General features: G+C 38.3%; 2 protein-coding genes across 4 annotated transcripts in view; one reads left to right on the forward strand and one right to left on the reverse strand.

Annotated features, from left to right (window-relative positions):
• Nucleotides 1–497: 497 nt before the first annotated feature.
• On the reverse strand, nucleotides 498–13,214 carry LOC127641884 (la-related protein 4B-like). Of its 2 annotated transcripts, none has more exons than XM_052124703.1 (5): nucleotides 13,158–13,214; nucleotides 9,476–9,614; nucleotides 3,063–3,213; nucleotides 2,794–2,949; nucleotides 498–644 (listed from the first exon to the last, which is right to left on the reverse strand). In XM_052124703.1, the coding sequence occupies exons 2-5, from the start codon at nucleotides 9,560–9,562 to the stop codon at nucleotides 559–561; spliced, it is 480 nt and encodes a 159-aa protein (XP_051980663.1). In that variant the 5' UTR covers nucleotides 9,563–9,614; nucleotides 13,158–13,214; the 3' UTR covers nucleotides 498–558. The 2 variants fall into 2 exon arrangements, with proteins under 2 accessions (XP_051980663.1, XP_051980662.1); XM_052124702.1 differs by lacking the exon at nucleotides 13,158–13,214 and adding an exon at nucleotides 11,043–11,497.
• LOC127641883 (cohesin subunit SA-1-like) overlaps nucleotides 12,384–27,957 on the forward strand; it is a 29,526-nt gene continuing 13,952 nt past the window's right edge. Inside the window, exon 1 of one of the 2 annotated variants that reach the window (XM_052124700.1) lies at nucleotides 12,384–12,520. The gene's annotated coding sequence lies outside the window, so the exon portion shown is untranslated. Of the gene's footprint in view, nucleotides 12,521–12,616; nucleotides 12,680–27,957 lie in introns of those variants that run through there. The other variant, XM_052124701.1, reaches the window with a different exon arrangement.

The raw sequence follows: 27,957 nt of genomic DNA on the forward strand, positions 1-27,957 counted from the left end.
TGATTTAAGCAACGTATTTTAAGATTTTCTATAATTCAAGAACTTTTTAAACACCTCTTGTTAAAAACAAGGTTTTCAAGGAATTACATTTGAAAAAGCCAAATTCAAGTACTTCAAGCACCTTGTACGAACCCTGTAATTAAGAGTGTCACGTTGTTCCTCTAGCATCACCTGTATTGAAATCAGTTGCCAGTCAAGTGTCCAGTACGCAATGTGTGAAAATTTGCCGCCTAGCATTCCAAATCGCTCTCTTATGAGGCTCTATTTCAGAGCTGCCATAAAAGACAGCTGCTTATGTAGGCAGGAGACAGTGAGGCAGCTCACCAAGTTTTGAAACAGTTTTTATGTCTTGCATACAATTCAAAATTATATATTACAATTGGTCTGGAAGTCACTCCACCAGATTTAAAGTATCACAGCAGACTTACATTCCAGAGACAGAGTTCAAGGTTTTGAAAACAAAGCAAAAGCACCTTGATTCAGGGCCAGTGCACACGGCAAGACCAGTTACAAATCAAGAGGCCGGCTCAATATGATCAGTTGTGAAGATGCTAGCAATTACCTAGAGAGGCAGAACTCCAGTGTCGCCTTCAGCTGTTCTCGAAGGTCTTCAAGCTGGCTGGAGGAGTCAGAGTCGTCCAATCCTGCAAAAAAAAAAAAAAAAAAATTCAGTTAATTAGGAAAATCATTAAATAATTTTTAGTGATCGATTCTGGAGTCTTGCATAGTAAATGGGGATGCACCAATACCACTTTTCTCTTCCGATCGGATTCAGACATTGGAAATCTCAATCAAATAAAGTGTGCCAAGAAAATAACCCCCACACCATTACACAACCACCACCAGCCTGCACAGTGGTAACAAGGCATGATGGATCCATGTTGTCATTCTGTTTACGCCAAATTCTGACTCTACCATCTGAATGTCTCAACAGAAATCGAGACTCATCAGACCAGGCAACATTTTTCCAGTCTTCAAATGTCCAATTTTGGTGAGCTCTTGCAAATTGTAGCCTCTTTTTCCTATTTGTAGTGGAGATGAGTGGTACCTGGTGGGGTCTTCTGCTGTTGTAGCCCATCCACCTCAAGGTTGTGCATGTTGTGGCTTCACAAATGCTTTGCTGCATACCTCGGTTGTAACGAGTGGTTATTTCAGGCAAAGTTGCTCTTCTATCAGCTTGAATCAGTCGGCCCATTCTCCTCTGACCTCTAGCATCAACAAGGCATTTTTGCCCACAGGACTGCCGCATACTGGATGTTTTTCCTTTTCACACCATTCTTTGTAAACCTTAGAAATGGTTGTGCGTGAAAATCCCAGTAACTGAGCAGATTGTGAAATACTCAGACCGGCCCGTCTGGCACCAGCAACCATGCCACGCTCAAAATTGCTTAAATCACCTTTCTTTCCCATTCTGACATTCAGTTTGGAGTTCAGGAGATTGTCTTGACCAGGACCACACCCCTAAATGCATTGAAGCAATTGCCATGTGATTGGTTGATTAGATAATTGCATTAATGAGAAATTGAACAAGTGTTCCTAATAATCCTTTAGGTGAGTGTATAGCTCATTAAGAAAAACTGTGTTAACTAGTATACTGGAAAAACATAGCAGCAAATTTAACAGAAATTCCAGAGTAAGTCATCAGCAGAAAAGATGCCGCTTTTTTTTTGTGCACACATTTTTTTAAGCTTGTATTTGGATTTTAAGGGATTCAGCTCTCTTTTTTGTTCAATTTAGTCAGAAGCTATCAGCTCCCTTTTTCACAAAGTTATTTTTGTAACCCATTCAACTTAAATATTATTATAATTTGTTTACAAATTATAATATGCAAACAAATTATAATATAATCGTGATATACCTCAATCGTGCACCTTTTGACACAAATCCACCGGTCTCTCTTCCTCACTGCTGTCATAGCGCTCACTCTCCCCTGAGTTCTGATTACATGCTCCTGCATATCATTAGTGACTAATCAAGGACTGCATATATTCCCCCACTTTCACACACTCCTTGTCTGTTCTCATCAATAGTATCTCTGGGACTCCACACCTTTCTACTATGTCAAACATACCAGTGTGTTCATTATTGCCTGAGAGTATCAAAAGACTGTTGTGAGTTCTGTTCATCGTGTCTATAACCTGTCAGGATATTACTCACTTGCTGTTTGCCACTCTGCTCAACTGAATTTACTCAATCTTTACATCATTGTTTCAATCATCTGTTCAATAAACCCTGCTACTGAGTTAATATCTCTGCCTCCGTGAGTCTCTCCATGACACCTTTATCTTTTAAACCCTCACGCTATTATTCTGACATTCTGAACTTTCCAGGGAAGTCCTGAATGTGTCTGTTTGTAGACAACATCACAGTAGTTTAATTCACTTATTCAAATTCTGCTTTAAAAAAAAAAAAAAGGCACCTCCAGTGCCGTTCTAAATGCATATTATAAATTAACCGAACTATTGAGCATCTGCATCTGAAATGTTGTTTGTGAGTAGCGCTCAAATATTGCACACCGCGTGAACGCTAAAAACAGCCACGAGAGTGTGTGTGTGTGCGTGTATATAAATAGAGCAGCGGTTTTGAATAAAATGCACGAGTCATATAAACTACTTTATGTTTTAATGGTTCATGTCATTTTTTGATCTTCACATTAACGAACATTACTAACATACAGTATCGGATTTCTGTTTAAAAACATCAGTATCGGATCGGTGCATCCCAAATAGTAAAACAACTTCAATGAAGAGTGAGTTGTCAACAGTAAACAAAAGGGAACAAAAAACGTATTACCTTTCATACTGGTGTTCTGGTCTGACACAATGTCCTTTTCACTGGCTGAGCTTCCAATGTACACCGATTCTGGCTGTGCAGCAAATGGCAGCTCTACAGTGGTAGATACCTGCTGTTCCTCATTCCAGTTCCCTTGGTTTTCACTGTTGTTATAAGCTACCATGGACAAAAAAAAAAAAAAAGATCAAACTTTTCCAAACAGATGTGAAAACTGAACAGACATCTGTGCACAATCATTTTCCATTACTATAGCAGTTCTATGGATTTACCTCCTGAGATGGTGCTTGATGGGTCATCATCGGCTTCTATCCATGACTCTTGAAAATCTGTGCAGGCTGGAGGAGAGGCCTCCAGTTTAGGTATTGGGTAATTGGCCCATGCCTTTGCATTGGGATTGAGGTCTGAGATCTTTGAAGATTCCTTTAAAAATTAGAAAATATGAGTTACACATTTGTGTGGTTTTTATTAGACTGTGCATAATTATAATTCGACCCATCTGTTAGCGTCTACATAAACCAGTGCCTTTAGAAATTACTGATCACATTCAATATTCATAAACACAATGGCTCCAAAAAATATTTGGACAGTTAAGCCACACTGAAGGTATGAATGTCATTGCTGTAGAAACTAGGGATGTGCAAAACTACCAATTTTCATAATGGGCAACCAGAGGTTAATGATAGTGTACAATTAGGCTCTTATGTTCACATGACCCCGATCAGACAAATTTCAGGAGAGATATACGGATGCAAAGCGCAGCTCAACATGGTAATGAATGGATATTCAAATTGGCTAAAAATATAACATCATAATGCACAAAGCCATCAAAGTAAGAGAAATAATTAAAAAAGAAAGGCTCCAGCAGAGCTGCACAAAACCACTTATGCGCATCCTGAACGCAAAATGACACACATCAATATAATCGTAGTGCTTAAGGGGGATCCTTGCTGTGGATTCAAAAGCACACAACTGCAAGATAATATTAATGACATGAAGCAGCTTAAACTTTTTAACTGCAACCATTTAAGCGGTTTCAGACAGAATCAGCAAAAGACATTAATCTCTCCACAACACCTCATAAATATGGGACTATTACTCACAGCAGAGGATTTAACATCCGACAGTGATAGTCTTGAAATGTATTGTTGATTTGCCACTTTAATTTCTGTAACAGCAGCACATAAAAGTATTAAGCTTAAAGAATTAGAGACGAAACTTGGAGAGGGTTTTACTGTGCTGACTGCTATTCACTCTTAAACACAGCAAGCTATCATCATGCGAAAAAGCTCACAAAGTTGCATATATTAATTAATTTGAAAAATGCGTCACCAATTTAAACCACCACCACTAAAGAGATTCATGTTAGTAGTCGACCTCACTAATTGACTAGGGATGTTTCAGGGTGGTCAACTAATCATCCAACAACTGACTGGTCGATTAGTAGACTACCATGGCACATTACTAGTAGTTAACAATATCAAACCAATTTGGATTTGCAAACCAATGACATCAGACATTTCCTCAGATGTGTTGTGTGGACAATTAACCCCTTAAATTAAAAATATGTGCCCTAACATGTTCCACTAATTTTGACAAACAAAAGTGTCCACATTTTCTTAATTTTGAGCAGTATGTCTTAATTTAGAATTAAAACCTGAACTTCTTCTCATGGCCTCAGATTTAGAGCACCTCTAAATCTGAGGCCATGGTTCTCAGCAGGAAACCGATGGAGTGCGTACTCCAGGTAGGGAATGAGGTTTTGCCCCAAGTGAAGGAGTTCAAGTACCTCGGGGTCTTGTTCACGAGTGAGGGGACAATGGAGCGGGAGGTTGGCCGGAGAGTCGGGGCAGCAGGGGCGGTATTGCACTCGCTCTATCGCACCGTTAGTCACGTAAAAGAGAGCTGAGCCGAAGGCAAAGCTCTCGATCTACCGGTCAATTTTTGTTCCTACCTCACCTATGGTCATGAAGGTTGGGTCATGACCGAAAGAACTAGGTCGCGAGTACAAGCGGCCGAAATGGGCTTCCTCAGAAGGGTGGCGGGCTTCTCCTTAGAGATAGGGTGAGGAGCTCAGTCATCCGTGAGGAGCTCGGAGTAGAGCCGCTGCTCCTTTGCGTTGAAAGGAGTCAGTTGAGGTGGTTTGGGCATCTGGTAAGGATGCCACCTGGCCGCCTCCCTAGGGAGGTGTTTCAGGCACGTCCAGCTGGAAGGAGGCCTCGGGAAGACCCAGGACTAGGTGGAGAGATTACATCTCCACACTGGCCTGGGAACGCTCGGGTCGCCCAGTCAGAGCTGGTTAATGTGGCTCGGGATAGGAAGTTTGGGGCCCCTGCTGGAGCAGCTGCCCCGCTGACCCGACTTCGGATAAGCGGTTGAAGATGGATGGATGGATGGATGGATGGACCTGGATATAAAAATGTACCATTTTTATATTTTTGTTATCTAATGCAATTACATTTGCATTCATGCATTTTACATGTGACTTGGGCATCCAAATACATTTGGGGTCATTGTATAACTAGGCTAAGCAAGCTGGCAGTGTACTCACACATTCATTTTCACTGCAAGTATTCTGCCAGTCCCATAAACAAGATCCTTCAATCAATAACAAATTATAAGGGTAGGGTGCTATGAAAGCCAGAGCGCTCTGGAAATCTTCTGGCACAACAGATTTACCATCCTGCACAGTCATGTTTGTCTCACAGTCAGTATGGTCCCATGCTGACACCAATGCACATGCCTCCATTTGGTTATTAGAAAACAAGGCATGTGGCTCTTCTGCCCACAACGGAGGGCAATGACTAGTGTCCACATCATCATTCAACTCTGATTTCTCTAGAAGGTCTGACACCATGTTCAACATCCCTTGCTCAGCTTCCATTTCGTTTATGTGGACCAAGCCCTGAAGGTTTTCCATCAGCATAGGAACTTTGAATTGATCATTGAGAAAATGTATCTCATAAGATGGTGTGGTGGCATAAATGTCAACTTGGTCAGGCTCTACTGGTAAAGGAAATGCCTTATTTACACAAGTGGCCATACCACTTGTGCCATCAACACAGTCTTTCAAACCAGACAGATCAAAGCCAAGGGCTCCAAGCCTGCCAATAGAAGAGTCACATGTTATAAGTTGAGAACCATGATGCATGGTAGTCCCAGAGCTCTCAATGGATTCATAATTGCTACCATGGCTTTGTTTGGCACATGACTGTGCCTCTCCAGTTTCAAGTGACAGATTTGCAGTACTCACAAGAGGAATGCAGGAGTGACCAACAGCTCCTCCCATTTGAAAGCCAATCACACACGTGTCTCGAAGGTCTTCGTGCTCCTGTCTGCATGTAATTGAACATTTTTGAGTGTCATTGGCTGGCTGTTGTGAAGAATGGTCCAGAGACCTGCAATAGCTTTCCAATTTCATGCAGGTTGACAATGAAGAGCAATCAAGGATCCCTAATAATGAAGTTTGTACATCACTGCCAGCCAAACAAACAGATTTCAAACAGTCATTGTTTTTATTCCCAACATTTTGGCAATTAGGCAGCTCCAAATTTGGTACAAGTCCCTGTGGTTCAAGCTCATCTGTTTTGCCATCATCTGCACATAAACAAATATTTTTCAGTCCCTTCTGCTCGTCCTCACTGAAGCATTTGGTGGCAATATGAGTCTTCTCGTCATTTTGTAAACAAGTGTATCCCATTTCATTGTCCATAACTTGCTCTTTTGCTGCTGTGGGCAATTCAACTGCCACCTGTATTAAATAACTCTGTGTGATGCTTTCTGGATTTCCATTATTACATACATTATTATGTGGTTTGTTTTCAACCTGGGTGGTATCCCTCGGAGAGTGATGTTTCTCCACAGGACAGTCAGAATTGCATACAAGCAGAGTATTTATGCAAACATCATTAACATCAGAGCTTGTGTTTTTCATAAAACTTGCATTGTGATGATCACCTTCTTGACTGTTTTCTTCTTCACCATTACCTTTGACTTCCTGCAATTGCTCAATGTTCAATGTGTCCACAAGAGTGTTTGTGGGCAGCAGAGATGGCATCATGTCACTGACACACTGTTTGACATTTTCAAAATTTGCATTTGGATCACAATTCTGTTCTCCATTTGGAAAGTCACAAGATTGTGACACAATCCTTGTCTGGTCATTGGAAAAAACACTGAAAGTGTAGACATCTGTGGTGAAAGTCAATCCCATCTGCTCGTCTTCAACATTAGAAGTTTGGTAGGCATCTACACACATTCCTTCCATTTCTGCATGAGATTGATTCCTGAAACATTGAGGCACATCACAAACCTTGAACATATCAGATTTAGTTGTCTGCCCTTCACTCTGCAATATACTACACTGGGAAGAATTTTTAATGACCTCCCCCTGCATTGATATTTGTCTAGGTTCAACTTCGGTTCTGTGGCAACCAAGTGATTCCGGCTGGCATTCTATATTATCAGAACCCAAGGGAACTAGACAGTGCTTTAAATTTTCAACATCTTCAAATGCACATATAGAGGGAAGCCCTTGATTTGCGGTCTCATCAAATGTTTCTGATACAGATGTACTGGCATCTGTAGGAGCATGTAACAGGTCCTTCGGTGTTTCCTGGTTAACTTTCCCAGTAGTGGCCTTCTTGGAAGCACATTGATCGGATTCCACCATAGCTACTTTCAGGCCCGAATATCTATCCACTCTGCTAAGCAAAGAAATTGAATAATCAACACTATCGGAGACAATGTCAATATGTGTAAACTCCTCAACATTTAGATGTTCCTCAGATTCCTGTTCAACTTCGGACTCTGGAGGACCATTTAGCTCTTGCTGTGGTCTCAATATGCATCCATCCAAAATTTTGTTGTGCATGTTTGGTTCAGAGTCATGCTTCAAATCTGTGCCCCTGTAACCAGAGAAACCATGAAGCTTTTGCTGATTTTGAAGTAGGTCACCAGGCTCCCCCTGTAACAATGCAATATCTGTACTTGAATTTGACGTAGACATCGGTCCATTTGGTTCCAGAAAATCTGGGGAGGATTGATCAATGGCGACCTCTAGAACAGAAGTAAGATGACTAGCCTCCTCGTGGCAATGCCCATTGCACATGTTTTCAACTGCAGCACATGTATTCAACTGCACACATGTTTTCTGTATCTTTACAGGGACTGGAAACATTTTCAGATAAATGGTTTTCATTTTCCTGGGCAGGAAATATTTTTAGAAGATCTGGGAGGCCATGTTCCGCATTTGGAAATGCTATATTTAATGGTAGACTTGAAGACTTTGTGTTTCTCTCTAAGGGACTTTGAACAGTTTGTTGTGTTGCTGTAATTTTCTTTAAAGGGTCTGAACTTGATATTCTGTTGTCTCTTGGTTGGAATGAATTATCAAACAAAGGCTTTTCAGAGACAGCTGGTGCACTTGCGTACCTGACTGCGTCAGCCTCTGTAACAGACTGATGCCCACACTCACTCCCAAGATCCTCCAAATCAATCAAGCAGATGCTGTAGAAACTCTGTTCTTTTTCAAAGCCACAGTCAGTGATTAACAGCACAGAATTTCCCTCAGAGTCATTCAGCTTAGCTGGGCACCAGGAGCATTTATTGAGTGTAGAGGTGGCTTGCGTTGTAGTGGACACATGTTTTGATTGTTCAATGTCACTGTGTACATCCCACAATGCTTGTGTTTGTTCTTCTTTTGCAAAAAGAGAGTAATCCAAGTGATGATACTTTGAAATATGTGGTGGACAGATGCCTTGAGTATTTTGTGCAAGGGTGGACACAGAGATTGCCTTTTCGCTCTTGTTTAAAACTCCAGAATGAGACAGTTGACTTTTACAACACAATTTAGCTCTCTTAATGGCATTTTCAAGTATTCTATTTTTAACAGAATCCAGTGTTTCCATTTCCTTAATCTGGCAATTGCCAGTACTGTGCAAGCCAATATCCAAAGTCTCATGGATAGGTGGGTCATTGACAGGTGAGTCACGAAATTCTACCCCTTCCTGTACACTGCTACCTCCCCCTTTAATGAGACTGAGACTCGCTGACAAGTTTGTGGTGGAAGAATTACAACAGGCATTCAGAGCAGTGTTCACAGTCCCATTTTTGCAAGGCTTGTCTTCGGATAGATCACCAACAGTCCAAGCACTAACCTCTTCTTTAACTGAGGAACCCTCTGGAATGGCTGCCTGAAGAAGACTTGTTCTCTCGCCGACAAGGTTAGGATTCAGCCCTTTGCTGAAACAACACCCCATATTTAATATTGCAAAAGGAGAAATGCCTCTGTTACCCACTGCACAAAAACTTTAATAGCTCCTCTCACAAGATCCTCAGAGAGGAAAAGAGACAGAGGTGCAGACTATGGCTGCAAACCCCCTCCCCAGACCCAAAATAGCACATTTAAATTTATACAAGTGACTCATATGGGCCCATCACTCAAATGTAGATTCCTTCATATGACTGGTTCTGCAATGGACGCTGTACTTGCATTTTATGAATAGGATCAGCAACTTGGCACAGACCCAAAGCACGAGGGTGGTTCACACAACTCCCTGTTAAGCCTTTTCACAATGCCCTAAGCTGGGCGGGTGTTTCTGCTGTTTCGTTAGCAGGCTTTTATGCCTCAATCACAATTGCTTGTGAAAACTCTTTCAGAGAGAATAAATGTCATATACTTTACCAAAAGAGCAATCTCCTTCTCCTTTACGTCCTGTGACTGCTGCACCTGTGGCTCCACGATAGTTTTTCCTTCCTGGTCTGAAGTCATGAGCTGTCCAGGTTCTAGCTCCGTACGCAGAGCTCTCCAGACCACCAGTGAACTGTAGGTGAAAGGGGAAGAAATTAATCTTTATTGATTAACAAATCAATACAAATGAAAGCATAACCACTTAAGAGTAAGACTTAAAGTAAAATGATGGTACTATGTATTTTTTAAAACATTTAAAGTGACATCAAGGGAGAAAGTCGATATTTGTTTTACTAAACTTAGCTGCCAAAATGACACAAAATCCAGTATCACTTTATAATAAGATTGTATTCGTTAACATACACGAACAATAGTTGACATGTATGATTACAGCATTTACAAACTTAGGTTCATTTCTACACACACCAATACATATTTACCTTGGTATAACAAAGGTATTTTGATAAATTTACATTAACCAATATTAATAAATGACTAATGAGACCTAATGTTAACCAATAAAACAATATTGTAAACTGTTATTATAACAAAAAATTTATTAAAAACAAAACATGCCACCCCAGCAATATAGAGTGAGGCTTTATAGTTTTAGCTGCTTAAACTGGAGCCTTCAAAGTTGATTTAAACTGCACAGTAGAGCAGTTTCATGTCAATATCCTGACTGTGGAAGTACAGTGAATGAGTTGAAATGAAATACCAGACTGCCTAAACTGGTCCCTTAGATGTAAAAGATTTTTGGCAAGATTGGAACTATTTTATATTCAGTAATCTAATAATATATAAATAGTCAAATGCATCTATGGTGTACATTGGAACATCCATTTGCTTTCTTTGATAAAATGTTATGTATAGTATATTAAGTAAAAAAAAAAAATAAGTTATGCATATGATTTGATGCACTTAGAATCTAGAGATCATAAAACCATTTTACAAACTGCTCATCTGTTTGATCATGTTAAAGTCATATAAACAAACACCCTACTAAAGCAATTTCATTTCAGTAATGTCAAGTTCTTTCAAATCTAAACTCATGGGAGATGTTTACATTAGGAGACTACACATACATGAAAGCATAGGCATGGATAACCATAAAACTGCGAAAATAAATGGAATGGACCATAACGACGTGCAAACTACATAAAATATGATCAACTCTATCCACATGTGCCAAAGTACATGAATGCTGCAGGCCAACCCCACTAACACAACAGACAGCTGCTAGCTGAACCAGCCAAACTCTTATTATAAAACTCACTTCATATAGCCAGATATCAAACAAGTGCATAACATCTCCAACTATTAACCACCAAGCCTTAAACACAGTCTAACAGGGCATGTAAACAGAAAGAGTATGTGTTAGCCTACATGCTAAACACTGGCAAATGGTAGCCTGGAGACAGTTAGCTCGACTTGCTAACTTCGAATAGTGAATAAACGCTGCAGTTCTTCATGCGTTGATAAAACAAACAATATAAACTATACAGAGATGAAAGGTGTAATAAAATAAGCGACATAATCATTAGCATACGTTTCCACTCACCTGTTTCTGCTCTCCAAACACGGGAGACTGCGGGCCCAAACGTCTCACTTCCACGCACAAAACTTAGAAAAACAAATCCACGCAGGAAACTTTTAAACCACGTCGAAACGCCCGACGCCCTCAAATAACAAACAGCTCCTCGATATCAGGCGTGACAGTCAACTTTAAGGGGTTGTTTGGCGTTTGTTCAGAGACTGGCGTTTGTTGTCGAGATGGTAACAACACGAGAGTGAATGTGTGTTATTCTTCAAAACGGCTTGAATAACAATGCGAGGTATGCGAGAAACTATAGCTGTGGGTGCGAGTTAAATTGAGATATGATAAGGAACGACACCGCGTTAGAAAGGAGCCACACGCCTCTGCCCTCCCAGTGTATTTGTGTCCGGAGTTCAGCTTTAGTCTCTCGGCAAAAACGCACCGCGAACTCGCGCCGCTTTAAGGACTAGCTCGCCCACTCTCTACTGCGGCGCTTTCAGTAACTCAACGGCTGTAGCTTCTGTACGCTATTGGTTACAGTTCAATGAGTGCTATCAATAGGGGGCGCCAAAACGCACCAAATAGTACACTCTGTAGTGTAAAATCTCGGGGCTAAAATTGTTAATACATCTTTTTGATGGGTATAGTAATGTATGGGTAAGTAATTTATTTAAATTGTAAGTTATCTAAACTATTTTTATACGTAATATGGGTAAATGTGTAATGAATGCAACGAAATTAACTTGATGTTTTGGGAAAGGTTTTAGCACTACTGCTGCTTTCCTGACAGATAACGAATGTAACCAATAAGAGACGCCACGGAGCAACACGTGACTCGTGAGTGTTTGAGTGGACGGTCTGGTTTTCATTGAAGATTCTTTTGCCTCAGTGTACGGATACTCATAGCGGCCAAAAAGTATTGCTTATACAGATGTCTGTTCTCAAATGTTCTTACTGTGTGTAAAAAATATTGATCTTAAGTTACAGCTGTTTTAGTGCCAAACCGCCATCCCAGAAATGTTTAACGCACTGAATACATATATAAGGTCAAAATTCCTTCATTGGTCAAAGTCCCTTGAACAGTTTTCAACATAGCTGAAACAAACGCAAATTGAATGTCTTTACAAAATAATATAATTATAAGGATCCTTAATGAAAATAAACATACTATTTTATCAATGCTCATTCTTCAAATGTACATTTTACATTTAAATACAACAAAGAGTGCGAACGCAAAACTGTTTTCTATTCAAACACGGCTTTTATTTTTGCATTGTGTTATATATCTTATGACCACCAGGAGGCGACCTCAGTTCAGTCTCCCATTGCGCCACTTCGTTGCGGTAAAAGCCGCCAGATGGCAGTTTAGGATTGCTTCTAGCAGGGAAGGCGCGGTTCTGCTTCAGGTCTAATTTACAATATAAAAAATAAACTATTTAGTTAATGAATCGCGCCTTTTATTACTGACGCGTGTCCCGGATGACCCTCTTTTAGCGGCAGAGGTGAGTTTGTGCGAGTTTTGCAACAATTTCTGAATCTTTCTTTGGGGCGCGCGCTCACTGCGTAAACCGAGCTTGCATTAAAGATGGAGGACATGCGAGAGGGAGTGCGTGTATGTGTGTGTGCATGCAGAGGGGGATGGGATCAATTCTCGGAGGACAGTGAGTGTGCGTGCCCACTGTCCTTGGTGGCACTGTCTCCCCTCACACCTATGGCTATATTATCTTAATAAGCTGAGAAGCGAATGATTTGGTGTGTTATTGTAGAGATGACTGTGACGTTGTGCCTTCCTGCCGCCATGCGCGCAGACAGACAGGCGCGCGAGACTCTGAACTGCTGTTGTTCTCTGACTGATGATGGTCTCGTGCAGATTGGAGCTCGTTTGAATTGTAAAGTATAGTTTAATCCCCAGCAGTCATATTTCCCTAGTTTACTACTCTTTTGCGTGTTGTCACTTATTACATGAAGTTCTGAAGGATTTATGGCATGGATGTTGGTATTGGCTAAGTAATTTAGGTCAGTAATGTTAAACAGCTCCACATCTTTGTCCAAAACGTACAAAACTTTGTTAAACTAACATGTAAATCATCTGAGAAGAAACTGAGTGGAACAGTATAGAATGTGCCAAGTTTTACTCACGGAGTTTAGTCATTCAAAGTCAGTTTTGCGAGACCTCCAAATTTAGCGGGTAGTTTACTTGATGGAGGTTTTATTTCCGTAAGCATAGGAGGAGTTTAGATACTTTGGAGTTCATACAAGTTCATTCAATGTCTTGTAAATGCTCACTAAACTATGAGGTGAAACATTTACAACGTGTAGTCATTTAGGCTATTCATATAGACAACCAAATTATGGTTGTGTGATAATTCTTGAATGAAACAACAATGTTCACAGACCATGTAAGAATTAAAAGGGATAGTTCAACCTAAAATGATAATTCTGTCATCATTTACTCACACTCATGTTGTTCCAAACCTGTATGCTTTCCTTATTCCATGGAACACAAAAGGAGGAGTTTGGCAGAATGAAGTCAGTCACCATTCACTTTCATTGTTTGAAAAAAAGATTCACCGACAGTGAGTGATAGACTGAGGCTATCACTTCCTAACATTTTGCCTAATGTCATCTTTTGAGTTTGACAGAAGAAAGTTATACAGGTTCGGAGCAACATGAGGGTAACCAATTTTGGTGTGCAACCCCTTTAACGGGTCAGTGAAGTAACATATGTGTTGGTAAAATATCAACTTTAGGATTTATAAAACAAATCCTTCTGTGTCACAGATGGTCAGTTACTCAATCCAGGCTGAATGAATATGGCATGGTGCTGATAGTACTCTGCCTGGCCAAAACAAAGGAAGAAAGAAAAATGTCGCTGGTTGGATTTAAATGAGCGGATATTTAAGAGCCTTTGATTGGATCATTATTATTGCAGTGATTAATATGTTTCAGCTTGTAACAATTATTTTAACCTTAACTGATGCAGTGTGAAGCTTCTCATTTCTTAAACAACCATGTCAGAAAAGATGTTACTGTGTTTCAGAAGGGTCAAATTATTGGCCTGCATCAAGCTAAGAAAACAATGAGATTGCTGAAATCACTGGATTTGGGTTAAGAACTGCCCAACACATTATCATAACCTGAAAGGGTAGTGGTTTCTGACTAATCGTAAAAAAACTACTTCAATTTGTCAGGGAGCATTAAGGTTGGACTGTGGAGCAATGGAAAAAGGTCATGTGGTCTGATGAGTCCAGATTTACCCTATTCCAAAGCAATGGGCGCATCAGGGTAAGGAGGGAAGCGCATGAAGTGATGTACCCTTCATGTATAGTGACCAATGTACAAGCCTCTGGAGGCAGTGTTATGATCTGGGGTTGCTTCAATTGGTCAGATAGACTCATCAATGTTATGTGGCAATAAAATGAAGTCAGCTGACTACCAGAATGTACTGAATGACCAGGCATGCCAAGATTCAACGGCTCAAATTGTGAAAGAGTTTTTCAGGGAGATTGAGAAATCATTTTCACACATGAATTGCCCACCACAGAGTCCTGACCCGAAACCCATTGAAAGTCTTTGGGATGTGCTGAAGAAGACTTGACAGAGTGGTTCGGCTCTCCCGTCATCAATACAAGATCTTGGCCAAAAATGTATGCAACTCTGGCTGGAAGTAAATGTTGTGACGTTGAATAAGGTTGTTGAAACAATGCCACGACGAATGCCTGCTGTAATCAAGCTGAAGGCAGTCCAACGAAATATTATTAGAGTATGTGACTTTTTTCAATTTTTTTTGCCCAATTAAAGGAATAGTTCACCCAAAATGAAAATGATTTAATAATTTACTCATCCTCATGCCATCCCAGATGTGTATGACTTCTGAAGAATACATGCAAAGATTTTTAAAAGAATATTTCAGCTCTGTAGGTCCATACAATGCAAGTGAATGGTGACCAAAACTTTGAAGCTCCAAAAAGCACAAGGCATCATAAAAGTAATCCTCACAACTCCAGTAGTTTAATCCATGTCTTCTGAATTGTTCCAATCAGTTTTGTGTAAGAATAGACCAAAATGTAACTCCTTTTTCACTGTACATCTTGCCATTGCTGTCTACTTCATCATAATATCAAGCTTGATTACACTTTCTAGTCCTTGATGCACAGAGCACTAGATTGTGCTAGGAAGTGTAATTGAGCTTGAAATGGTGTTTTTCAATATTTATAGTGGAAAAATAAGTAAAATGTTGGTCTATTCTTATCCAAAACTGATTGGATCTCTTCACGAGACATGGAATAAACCACTGGAGTCATGTGGATTACTTTCTGACTTTGTGTTTTGTGGAATTCTGGACACCATACATTTGCATTGTATGGACCTACTGAGCTGAGTTATTCTTCTAAAACTCTTCGTTTGTGTTCAGCTCATGAAAGAAATTCATTCACATCTGGGATGACATGAGGGTGAGTAAACAATGAGAGAATTTTCATTTTGGGTGAACTATCACTTAAAATGTATATAGCGCACTGATATACACCGTTTGTTTTAAATTAGTTTGCTTTTTAGAGGCGAGATGTTGGCAGGTGTCTGTGAATTCAGATCTTGGCACAGTAAGCACTAAAACAAACATTATCCAACTGTTTGTGCAGTTTCGGAGTGTTGATTCAGCATTAAACCATGATAGTGCAGCACTATAATGTATTTTTAATAGAAAGGAATTGGCCGTTCTTGACAGGGTTGCATCGAATGACTGCTACATGAGAAAAGATAGCTGTTGAAATTCACCTGCAATTGCATGCTGTATTTATTCAGAAATGTTGCTGTATCTTTATGCATAGCCTACTGTTTACATACATTAACTATATTGTTTGTATAGATTGGATTTTTTATGTTAATCAACTTAACCTGCAGCACTCTCTCATCTGAGTGGAAAACCCAGCTATATTCCCTAGTCATTTTCAAAAGTCTTATTTGGTGTGTATACCTGTCTTATGCAATTATAAAGATGCTGTTTATATTGCTTTTCAGTAATCCTTATATTTAGACCTACATTTATTTAGCAGGAGTGAGTAGCAGTACAACAAATGTGATTAGTCATATAAAGAATATTCAACAATGCGATGAGACGGGGGCCTGGGTAGTTCAGCAAGTGAAGACGTGGACTACCACCCCTGGAGTCGCAAGTTCAAATCCAGGGTGTGCTGACTGACTCCAGCCAGGTCTCCTAAACAGACAAATTGGCCCGGTTGCTAGGGAGGGTAGAGTCACATGAGGTAACCACCTTGTGGTCACTATAATGTGGTTCTCGCTCTCGGTGGGGCGCATGGTGTGTTGTGCTTGGATGCCAAAGTGAATAGCATGAGCCTCCACACGCGCTATGTCTCCGCGGTAATGCGCTCAACAAGCCACGTGATTAGATGTGCGGATTGACGGTCTCAGGCAAATGAGATTCATCCTCCGCCACCCAGATTGAGGCGAGTCACTATGCCACAATGAGGACTTAAAGTGCATTGGGAATAGGGCAGAATATAAAATAAAAAACAATGGGATGAGACAATGCTGCAACATAAGGATGCACCAATCCGATATCTGTATCGGCTCCGATACTGAAGCATTTAGATGGATCAGATATCGTTCCAACGAGCCCGACCCAAATCTGATACTGTGTGTTAGTCATGTTCGTTACTGTAAAGCTCCAAATATGACATAAAAACACCATTAAAGCAGTTCAGATGACTCGTGCATTTTATTCAGAGCCACTTGAAGATGTGCGATAGCTCTGTGAATCACAAAAGGCTGTGTTAGATAGTATGTTCAGCGCATTAGTGAATGGTGCTGCTATGTTGACACAAACCCGCGCATAGGCTGGTGATGCTCTCGCGGCTATTTTTATTGAATGAAAAGTGGACTGATGTCTTACAACTAAATAAAAGAGATCTGAATCTTGTAAAGTACAGATGCAAGTTGAAAGATATTCTAAACTGTTGCAAAAAACAACAACACTGGTATCGGCTTGGGATCGGTATCGGCCGATACTGAGATTTCCGATATCGGATCGGAAGAGAAAAAGTGGTAGCTGTGCATCGCTATGGCAAAATTTTAAAGTTAGCCAGAAAGGTACAGGCATCTAACTATTTTTGACCTAAGACTATTGTGGTCAAGTTTTGAGAGTCGATCTATGTTGTTTGAAGCACAACATTGATTTGGGCACTTTTTTTTTCGCACATCACACAACCCAAACTTTAGTAATGCCTTGAAAAGTACAATCAATCTAGGGTTAGTTTATAGCAATAATCCAATATATTATTGAATTTAACATAGAAGTGCATTAGTCTTATTGTTGGTAAGTGTTTCTGTTTGTGCTGTTGCCAAAGACCTGATGGCATTTAATTACATCAAACGAAGGCTGTGGTTTGTAATTCTATGTTTACATCTTGCAGTAGTCAAGGGAGACTTAGTCAGCAAAATGTAAAGTGGTTAATTTCATGATTAATTCGTGTTTCCTATTGTGATGTCTGTTTTGCTCGTAAAAGTTTGGTCTTTTCAGGAAAAAAATTAGTAATTTTTAGTTTCTTTGAATTCTGTTTCTGTCCTGATGGATGTCTTGTATCGCTTGTAAGCCAATTCCTTGGCAAGCTTCAAGCCAAATGTGTGGATTTCCTTATGCCTCACCTTTGTGGTGTAATCTTCAGTGCATGGCAGAAATACCATATTAAGGACAACTGCAGTTGGTGTTGGCTCTGTCTCTCTGGAGAACTTTTACGAGAAGAAAATCTCTCCTTACTACATTCTACAGGCCAAGATATCATATTGTTTGCATTATTTAGTGTTCATTTATCTGTGTGTGTTCCACTAAAGGTCAAGTGGTAACCAAACATTGCAGGAACTGCTAATTAATACCATATTCCTCCTGTTGTGTAATAAGCCTGGTATTATGAAAAGACTAATAAAAATGAATATTTTCATTTAGAAATGCAACTACAAGTGAAAATTCTGCTTGCAAAGCCTTATGCCTTGAACTATTGTATATTTCAACTTTTAATTGTAGTATTATGACCTCTCTTGAGTGCCAGTGTTTTTGGCGAGTAATTTAGATGCATGACATGTATTCCAGAAGGCCGTTGTTGCTATGGAAACACCCTCACTGTTGGTTATATGCACTTATCCAGGGCTTTTATTGGCTGTGTTGCTGAGATCAAAAAGTGTTGCTTCAAGAGATAAGAAATATATTGTGCTTCACCTGTGAGATGAATAGTTTTAATTACTGAAGTGGATGAGAAGTTGTAAAATAGCATTGTGTGAGTGGTGTTTTTAAAGTATTGCAAGTATTGTGCTTTAGGCAAGCATGTTACTATTGCTCATACTTAGTGTTAGGGTATTGAAAAAAAGTATTAAACTTCAGAATGTAATGCATCCCACACAATTTGTGCTAAAAACATGAATTATACCTCAAGATGTGTTAAGAAGGATGCTATTACTTTTTATGGACTCCGTTTTAGCATATATATTTTGATAAAAAGAGCAGAATATCATTTAAATTTGGTGATGGGCTCCTTTATGGCTGGGTATCTACAGATTTCTCAATTTGATTAGATTCTGATGTATATTTCAGTTATAATGTCTATTTTGCAGACATATGAAATACATTTTCTATCAGCTAATGCAGTACATTATACAGGGAACCTTATAACGTGGTCCATTATGAAAATATTAAGGCTGTCAATCAAATAGTATTTTAATGTAATTAATCACATGATGTGCTGATTAATTAATCGCATAGGTTAACAATATTTGCTGAGAAAGTCCTCCAAATAAAGGTAATTTAGAATAATTAAAATATTTATAAATATAAAGGCCTACTAAGTATTCCTACTAATTATTTCATCATATTGTGGCAACAGACAAGTAAAGCATTTTAGACTTCAGTGACTTTAAAAGTGAAAATATTGTTTATTTTATTTCCATGTAATTGAAAATAACCCTATGTATAGGGGTTAATGGAAAGGAGGCAGCGATAATATAGTTTGATAATATAAATAATATTTTATTTGATAATGTCGGCCTTTATCCCACTCAAGGGCTAATTAGCCTGATTAGGGGCTGGGTGTGCGGAATCAAGACCTGGCCCCGCCCTCCGCCCTGCCACACCCTATTATTGGCCTACTTTGCTCTATTTTAAATTGTTGGTCTATGTACTCATGCATCAGATGGACACATTTGGAGCATCTCACTTTGGTTGCGTCACATCATATTAGTTTTTCAGCACCAGTCATAAGTGTTTTGAGTCAAGTTAAACGTAGTTTGAAACTTTGAAAAACCTGTCTCGAGATCCCTGTATTCTGTTGTGCTCAGTCAAACAGTTATTTTGAGCAAGAACACTTCATCTTTGGATTGCTGACTGCCCCCTACCGCATCAAGGTGGTACATAAATCTTGAATTGCTCCGATGGTAGGAACTTTCCTTACTATGGAATTTATGTAGAAGTCAGGGGCATAATTAATTCCAGAAATCTTTTTAGCACGCTATTTTTCATATAATTAACGGCATTACATTGAACGCATTAAATTGACTGCCCCAGAAAATATACATTTTGAAGAAGAAGAAAAACAACTGGGCCCATACGATGTAATTAAATTATTATATATTTAACCGATAATAATTTTCACAACCAAAACGGAAGTAAACTTTAAAGATCAATCTTGGGATTTTATTAATCGATTTTGAGATCGTCAAATAAAAAACGCGATTAATTGGAAAATCATTATTTTCATCCAGCCTTGGCTTATTTTGGGCCAGGAAGCAACCACATAGTAATGCCCTTGTAACTGCATAGCAACATGCTTAAAACCACTACGAACCCTGCAAAACATGCTAGCATAGGGGCAAGCACCACTCGCTTTTTAAAAAAAATAAAAAAGAATGACGTAATTTGTACTTTTAAACTGGTATGATGAATTTTAAATGAATCCATGTACGAGCTGTCTTTATCTGAAAGATTAGTTTGCACATGTCTTGGAGTGTATCGATGAGAAGTATGTATGATTATTAAAGTTTCTTCTGTTTTTACCTCCTGTTTATATTATGTGCTTGTTAACAAAATAAATCCTACACCAAATGTTTCTTAACAGAGGACAGAGATGCAGTAGATTGGACTACATAGCCTACTTGAATATACACACTGTAAAAATACAAAATATGCCAACCATGTTTTAGGCTTCATGGGATGTAATTCTGATGCCTGTATATTTTACGGTTAATTAACTTATTAAATGATATAAACTTGAAACACTAACATTCTGGAACTATAAAAATCTGCTTTTCATTGTATATTGTATTGTTGATCACTGTGATAATTGCAGAAAGGCACTTGTCAAAGATAATCAATAGTGGCCCTTCCTGGAGCAATGACCAATAAACATATAGTGCATAATGTGAATCAGACAAACACAAAACACCATCAGGGTTACACATGTTAAAAATAATGCAGTTGTATAAGGCATTATACCAGGGGTTGGGAACCTATAGCTGGCAAGCCACAAGTGGCTCTTTGTTAAAAAAATCAAGTGGCTCGTCGGGTGTCTCACCCTTCACCAACACATGAATGTTTAAAACTTTCTAGAGATAATTTTCCAACAGAAATTGTGGGTGCGATTGCAAAGCTTGAAGTCAATGACAGTTTTGATTTCCTTTGTTCCTAATTTGTCATATAGTGAACAAGGTTTGAAATGAACAACTGCCAAATGCAGATTTTTCATGCAGAGTATTTTGCTGATGTACCAGCCACTGTGGAAGGCGACCTAAGACTTCTCTTAGTGATATATTACAAGAAATTAGACACAAAGATACGTGTTTGATGAAATGTGATTTATATTTTGAAGAACAGATGAAAGAAAAGCTGCCGATGCCTGTCTGATTTGATATGTGTGCGCAGTGAGCTCCGCTGTTCACTAGTGCAATGAAAGTACTTCTCCAAGACACGCACATTCATATAGCACCCGCAAAATGCTACGAGGCTCAATCCAGTTCACGAGCTCCTCGTCCAAATGTATTTCATTTGTGAATAATTTGGCTCATCTACCCGCAACAGGGGGATGACCTGTATGATGTCTCGAGTAACACATGACAAGAAATTCTGTTCGTTAAAACGATGCGCTTGAAGAAACACACTTTATTATATTTTTAAGAACAGACAAAAGAAAAGTAGTGCATGCAATAAAAACACATTCCATAACAAGTGAATTTTTTGGGCTGATTTATTATGATGATTATTATAATAATCATAAAATGTTTTATTAAATTCACCATATAATCAGATCACGATATTTTAAATGCGATTATCATTAAATATTTTTTACATATCACCATATGTTAAGGGAAATTTTTCATGAACAATTGTAAAATGAAGTTTTATGGAAACCCACACAAACGCGTTTACTCAATTCCATATTGCAACATATTACCTGTTAATGCTTGCATATTTGTTTGTTTTTGAGTATATGGGCAATATAAACATTTTATTTTACTGAAATATTTTGTTTTTGAAAATGGTAAATTATTCGTTTGTGGTATGGCTCTTTCGGGGGAAAAAAATGCATCAACCGAAAGTGTTTAAATTGGCTCCTAAGTAAAAAGGGTTCCCGACCCCTGAATTATTCGGAGGTAAGATTAAAAGAAAATGCCGTCTAAACTTATCTGAAGACGGTCAGTTCCCTTCAGAGAGACATTTATATAAAATAGTCAAAAGTATTGCATTCAAGGGCTTTATTTTAAGTCTTCAAAAGTCATAATCGCTATGAGAGCACCTGGATTTCGTCACAAGTCATTCTGTATATTTTATACTAGTCATGTTTTAAATAAAGTGTTGTGACTGCAAATCTGCCTGTTATGTTTTTATATTACCAACAAATGGTTATGGTATATTGTTGACTCTTGAGAAGGTTTAGAAAAGGCACACACACATTTAGAGGCAATGTCGGGTAATTTCAAACTTGTTGCGCTACAAATCATGAGATTAGTTGTGAATCATTTTAATTTTCTGACAACCCTCAAACATTTGAACTAATTTTACTGGATAATAAAATAACAAATGATTTACTCGCCTTTTCTTGTGGTTTTTGAAATGTCTGATGAATTTCGAGGTTGTGGTGGTTGTATCGGATATATTTGCGTTGCATATTTTTTATTCACAATTCGAAATCTGTATATCCAAAGGAGATTATTTTGGGAACTGGAAAATCATCTGTCATTTTGGCGCATTGTGAGTGCAGCGTTAACTGCGCAGATGCACATCAGTGGTGCTGACGGGCTTACATTTTTGCATATGAATTAATTGATGTCACAATATTATTTGTGAACACATTTCATTACTGTTTATTATAAGTTATTGAAAATAATAATGAAAAACATTCAAGTCACTGTCGAGTCATGCAGGTTAATTCAAGTCTCGAGTCACTGGTTCTCAAGTCAAAGTCAAGTAATTTTCTTCATTCAGTCAAGCAAGTCACAAGTCCTTAAATTTTCGACTCGAGTCAGACTCAAGTCAAGTAACTTGAGTCCCCCACCTCTGCTCCAACCATTATGAAATCAAGACAATCAAGAAACTTGGCCAAATACATTTAAACTCAGTTTTTCACAATTCCTTCATTTAATCCTAGAAAACATTAGATGTGAATAATGCTTCATCACCGCTGTCATTAAAATGCAGAGCGCACATTTTCTCTGGGAGCCGGCTTCAAATCTCCATGTGTGCACACACACTGGAATCCTCGCACTCCCAGGACAAGAGCTGGGAGGGTTCGGCCATGGGCATGGGAAGTCAGGATGGCGTCGCCCCTCGCGCCGTGGACCTTGGAGGGGAGCGTGTGCGGCCGACAGACTCATGCCTGGGCCATTCCATAGACACTAACCCCACCCTTCACAGAGCCCCGTCTCACTGCGAGGATGCCAGATTCCCCCTTTGTTACTAACACTTTTCCCCCTATAATTTTTTTTTTCTCCCCATTTTACTTTTATTATTATTTCCAATAAATGCCTCTCTGAGGCTTGACACCACGCCCACTGTGTCTGTCTCTTGCTCACCCCACCACAAAGATCTTAAAGATATATTTACCGTTGTTCTACCATAGGTTAATGTCACAAAGCTAAAGATGTCTTTAGCTTTGTGACATTAACCTATGGTAGAACAATGGTAAATGTATCTTTAAGCTCGTTGATGCTCTGTCACACTATGTCCCACTCGCTTGAAAAGACCTTGATTACGCTGATGTCTTAAAACAGATTTTGATCTACAAAACATTGAGCTTTATTTCAAATCATTGATGGGATTGAGTATCTGAAAGACAAAGTGATAGGAGGGCTTCTTTTCTCACTTTCATGCAGGGAAATTGTGAAGCTATTTTGAGTGTTTCACAGATCATTAGGGACTGCTGACTGTCCTCATTGAGCGTGTTTTATGAGATGAACAGATGTAGAGAGGTAATAGGTTAACTAATCCACTCTGAATTACCCAGGATAAATAATCTGTGCTCCTAAATCAGTCAGTTTGTGCAAAGTCTGATGATCCATGTTGTCCTAGCATGATTTGTAGAGATGCTCCGATCAGGATTTTTATAGCCAGTACCGATTACAGATTTTCTTGTCACGTGATTGTCCGATACCATTCATACATTTTTATCAGGAGCTCTGTGATGAATATATTGGATGAATTCCAATGAGTGATCATCCCTATGCCCTACTCACTTCAAAGGAAAAATCTCTTGATGTGGGCACTCTAAAGAGAGCATGGCATTACCGTTTGAATGCATCCTTCACTAAAGGTTTTGTAAAAAGGACCACTGTGAAAAAATAAACTTGCTTTTGTTTGGAACAACACTTCGAGTGCACTTCAATGGTGCAAAAATGACATTTGGAAAATGTCCATTATATATTTCTTGTTGTCACTGTTATCTTAATATCCCTGCTGGTTATACAACAGTTGTTGTCTTTTTTTGCTGAGAAAATAAGAAAATACTGTTGATGGGTTAATTGAAAATCAACTAATTAATTGCACATTTTTAAATGAAAGTTTTTGTAATAAGCCTTAAAATAAGTAGGCTTACACAAAATAGTCTCTATATAAGATATATATTGATAACCTAAAGGTGCAATTAAACTAAATGTGACATTTTTGGTCATTTTTTGTTGTCAGTTGATAGCCCTGGCTCAACAGTGTAAAAGCTGCTAATGGAAACAAGGAAATCTGGCTTTTTGTACAAACGAGTTGACGTGGTCAACATAACAAACTTGCTTATTTGATTAGCAAGCACAGAATCTTAGCCTAAATATTTTGTATTCATTTTATGTCATATTGTTTCTTTGTTTAAACATTTTTAACATTCTAAATTTCCATGTTTACATTTAGATTTTAACAATTGAATATTTTCAGTATGGTCTCAATCTTCTGGACTTTAATGGTATAATGGGATATAATGGTGCTAATAAAGAATGTAACTTCATCATTCCGAAAACCAGTACAGACAAGTGCAAAACATTATTAAAATAAATAAACACACAGCATCAGTGTTTGAAAATAGTAAATGTAAATGTGTTGCATTGCATCTAAAATGTGATGGACATCTGCACCCAACCGTCCACTGAGAAAAATCCTCTGAGTTTCACTCAAACTAAAATATCTTTAATCTTCAGTGGAACATAAAGGATGATTGTTGGGTGGATGCCAGCTACATTTCTCAGCTGTGTGGATCAGAGTCAGGGAAGGTAGCTTAAAACTGTGCAATGTCATATTGGCATTGATGTGCATAGTAAGCTAGATATGCTATTAAACACATTGTTTTCTTTGGAGGGACTTAAACCAGATAATCAAGTTAATTATTCAGGTGATGTAGAGTAGGCAATCTACTTATATATGATGTTATATATGATTATATAACAACCACAGATGCAGGTTTTATGAAATGAGATGCAGTTCTTTATTTAACTAAACCATCTGTTAGACATCAGAAGCAGCATCATAGGTTCAGAAGGATGCATTTTTAGGTGAATTTGAAAAAATTGTGCATTATTCAAACAATTTAGAATGGGCATTTTGGGCTGTTGATAGCTATTGCTAGCTGAAATGCCCAATTAAAGCAAACTGAGGTTGTGTGGTTAGAGTACCAGAGCGTTTTTTTTTCCTTCACATTTAACCCCATTACTGATTCTGCTTACAGCCCGGGGTGATTTGACAGGAATATGTTCATTGAACAACAGGAAAGTAGCCAGTTAGCATCATCGGCTGCAGAAAAAAGGGCATAATTGGTCTGATTTAAAAGCATCTCTCCAGGCAAGTGCCAAGAATAGCCTCATTTCAGTGTCATCATACATTGCAAACCTTCTAATAGTGTGTCCCCAGACTGTAATGAATCTATGCTGCTTGCATTCACTAGTTCGATGCAGAGCTTCAGGCCCATTAGCACATTCACTGATTCATTGAGTTGCTTGTAGAGATTGTTCTGTGCAGTGCCATCTTTTCAATTTGGCATTGCTGCGAGAACCATTAACTCTTGACCTCTCCATTAATTTTATTCATAGTTGTCAATCATAACTGACCTATTAGAAAATGTATACTGTGCTGATTAATTATACAGGAAATATTAAACATGATCATATACTGTATCTGTGATTATAATAAGTAATTGATATCTGGAATATCTGGCTAAATACAACAGAACTGGTGACATTAACAAGCCTGTAATGCTATATTGTACTCTTGAATTAAAAATATGGACAAACCCTTCACAATATGTAATTTTATTTGTCCCTACCGAATATATGTTCCAAAGCACAGCTCTCGGCACAATTTCCCACACTCACTCTGCTCAGATCATAAAAAATCTAATTTTCCTAACCAAAAGAAAATGCTCTTGTTTCTTTATTTTTTACATGGGTAAATAAACACTCAACAGCATAAAATTGCTTGAGAAAAACATGCATCAGTCCAAATGCAACATGCAGAGCTCTTTGGCATTTTCTGGTGTCTTACCTTTGGAGACTCGAAGAACTTGTCGAAAATTTAGAGAAATAGCGATATTTAAAGTGCGCAAGGGCTGGAAAGTGCAGATTTACAGGCTTTTTACCAACATGCCAATTTGCACAAGATTAATATTACTAGTGTTCATTTTTACAGTGTATTTCATAGTAGGTAAAACACACTGTATTTTTTTACCAACGCAGGAGCAAGTAGTCAGGAAAAAGACAAGAAAGATTACTAACATGACCGTGAAGCTCTGGTAATTATTACTGTACACCACATCCCCATATAAAACTAATTGCATCTGAATCGGGCTTTAACCGACATCATGTAGGGTCATGTTAAGGCCTTAGTGCTTTCCTTTATCGAGCAAAGGTCATAAACTGTTTAAGAAAAAACAATTAGCACATGTAATTTTTGCTCATTTCACTGATTTTGCATTGCATGTAAACACCATTTACCTGACATTTTTACTGGCTTAACCAATTTGCGTAAATTCTGTGTGCATACCTTTAAAAGTGTTTACATCAAAAGCAGCACATGTTAAAAAAATATATATATATATATATATATATATATATATATACACACACATCATGTAAATACTGTTTTCCTGCATTGTCTGACTTTTTTGAAGACAGTGTATTGGTGTGCATGAACATTATTTGTCTTGTGTCTTTGACTAGTCCTGGTTAAAATGAACATCTGCACTACACTGTCCATCTCTGGTGTGATTACGAAAAATGCAAAGCCGTTTTCTGCAACAGAATTCCAGGGTTTCAGCCTGGGCCATATTTACTGAGATATACAAATCTGTATGGGGGAGGGTAGCATTACAGATGCATTGTAAGGGGTTTTGGTTCTTACATATGTCCACACAGAATACAAGCTGACTGCAGTTCTGTCTTGTAAATCCCCTCTTTGACCGTATCTAGTGATGTGGGGAAGTCCATCATGCATACCTTTTTGTATTTCATCAAGAGCTCTGGCTTTTCACAGCTTCAAACCATGAAACAAAGTGATCTGAATCCTCAGTATCCACAGAAACATCTACAATGGACTGGAAGCTCTCATCTGGCAGTGGGGAGCCATCTTGTGTTAGTTAAAATCAAATCATGTGTGTAGATGTACAAAAACTGCCCTGTCTAAATTGCATTCTTTAATAGATCATGTTTTCTAGCTGTGAAAAAAATAGCCTGGTCTTATTTCCCATTTTGTCTTGAAATAAATGATTTATCTGTTGTGTCTGCCTTCATTTTTGCTGTTTCCACAGCAACAGGGAAAAACTATGCTTGGGCTGCCCCCTAATGGCAGTGTTTCTTTTTTAAATGTGATTTGGTATTTTTTAATCATGCACAAGTGATTAAGACAAATTTTGGTTTGTAGTAATAAATTAAAAAGTAGTTATCATGATTGCATTGTTTGCTGTTGCATATTTTTATCATCTCATGCCTGGAGTGTGGTTTCATTGAAAAAGCATGGCTTGCGCTGCCCCTAGTGGCTTTGTCATGTTAATATTTTTACTTCAATATCAGTATTAATTCATATATATATATATATATATATATATATATATATATATATACACACACACTAGTGGTCAAAGTTTTTGAAACACTAATTTTTTTATTGTAATTTATTTTTCTTCACATTTTAAAATGATAATAAAGTCATAATAACATAAATTGAGTTTAGTTTTTTTTAAATAATGTAATAAATTGATATGGTGGCACAATTATATTTTTGTGTACAAAACTAATTTAAAATATTTAATCATATGCATTCAGATCAAAAGGTTTTTAAGATCATGAGACTCAAGTTTTTCAAAAGTTTTGACCGTGTGTGTTTTATGTTATTTATTTTGTTAAACCCACTCTTTTCTTTTTTAAACACTTAATAAGGCATAATTCAGTGTCCATTTGATGTTTCCAAAATTTGTCT

The sequence above is a fragment of the Xyrauchen texanus genome, unplaced genomic scaffold (genome assembly GCF_025860055.1).
Source record: "Xyrauchen texanus isolate HMW12.3.18 unplaced genomic scaffold, RBS_HiC_50CHRs HiC_scaffold_217, whole genome shotgun sequence".
In the NCBI taxonomy this organism is placed as follows: Eukaryota; Metazoa; Chordata; class Actinopteri; order Cypriniformes; family Catostomidae; genus Xyrauchen; species Xyrauchen texanus.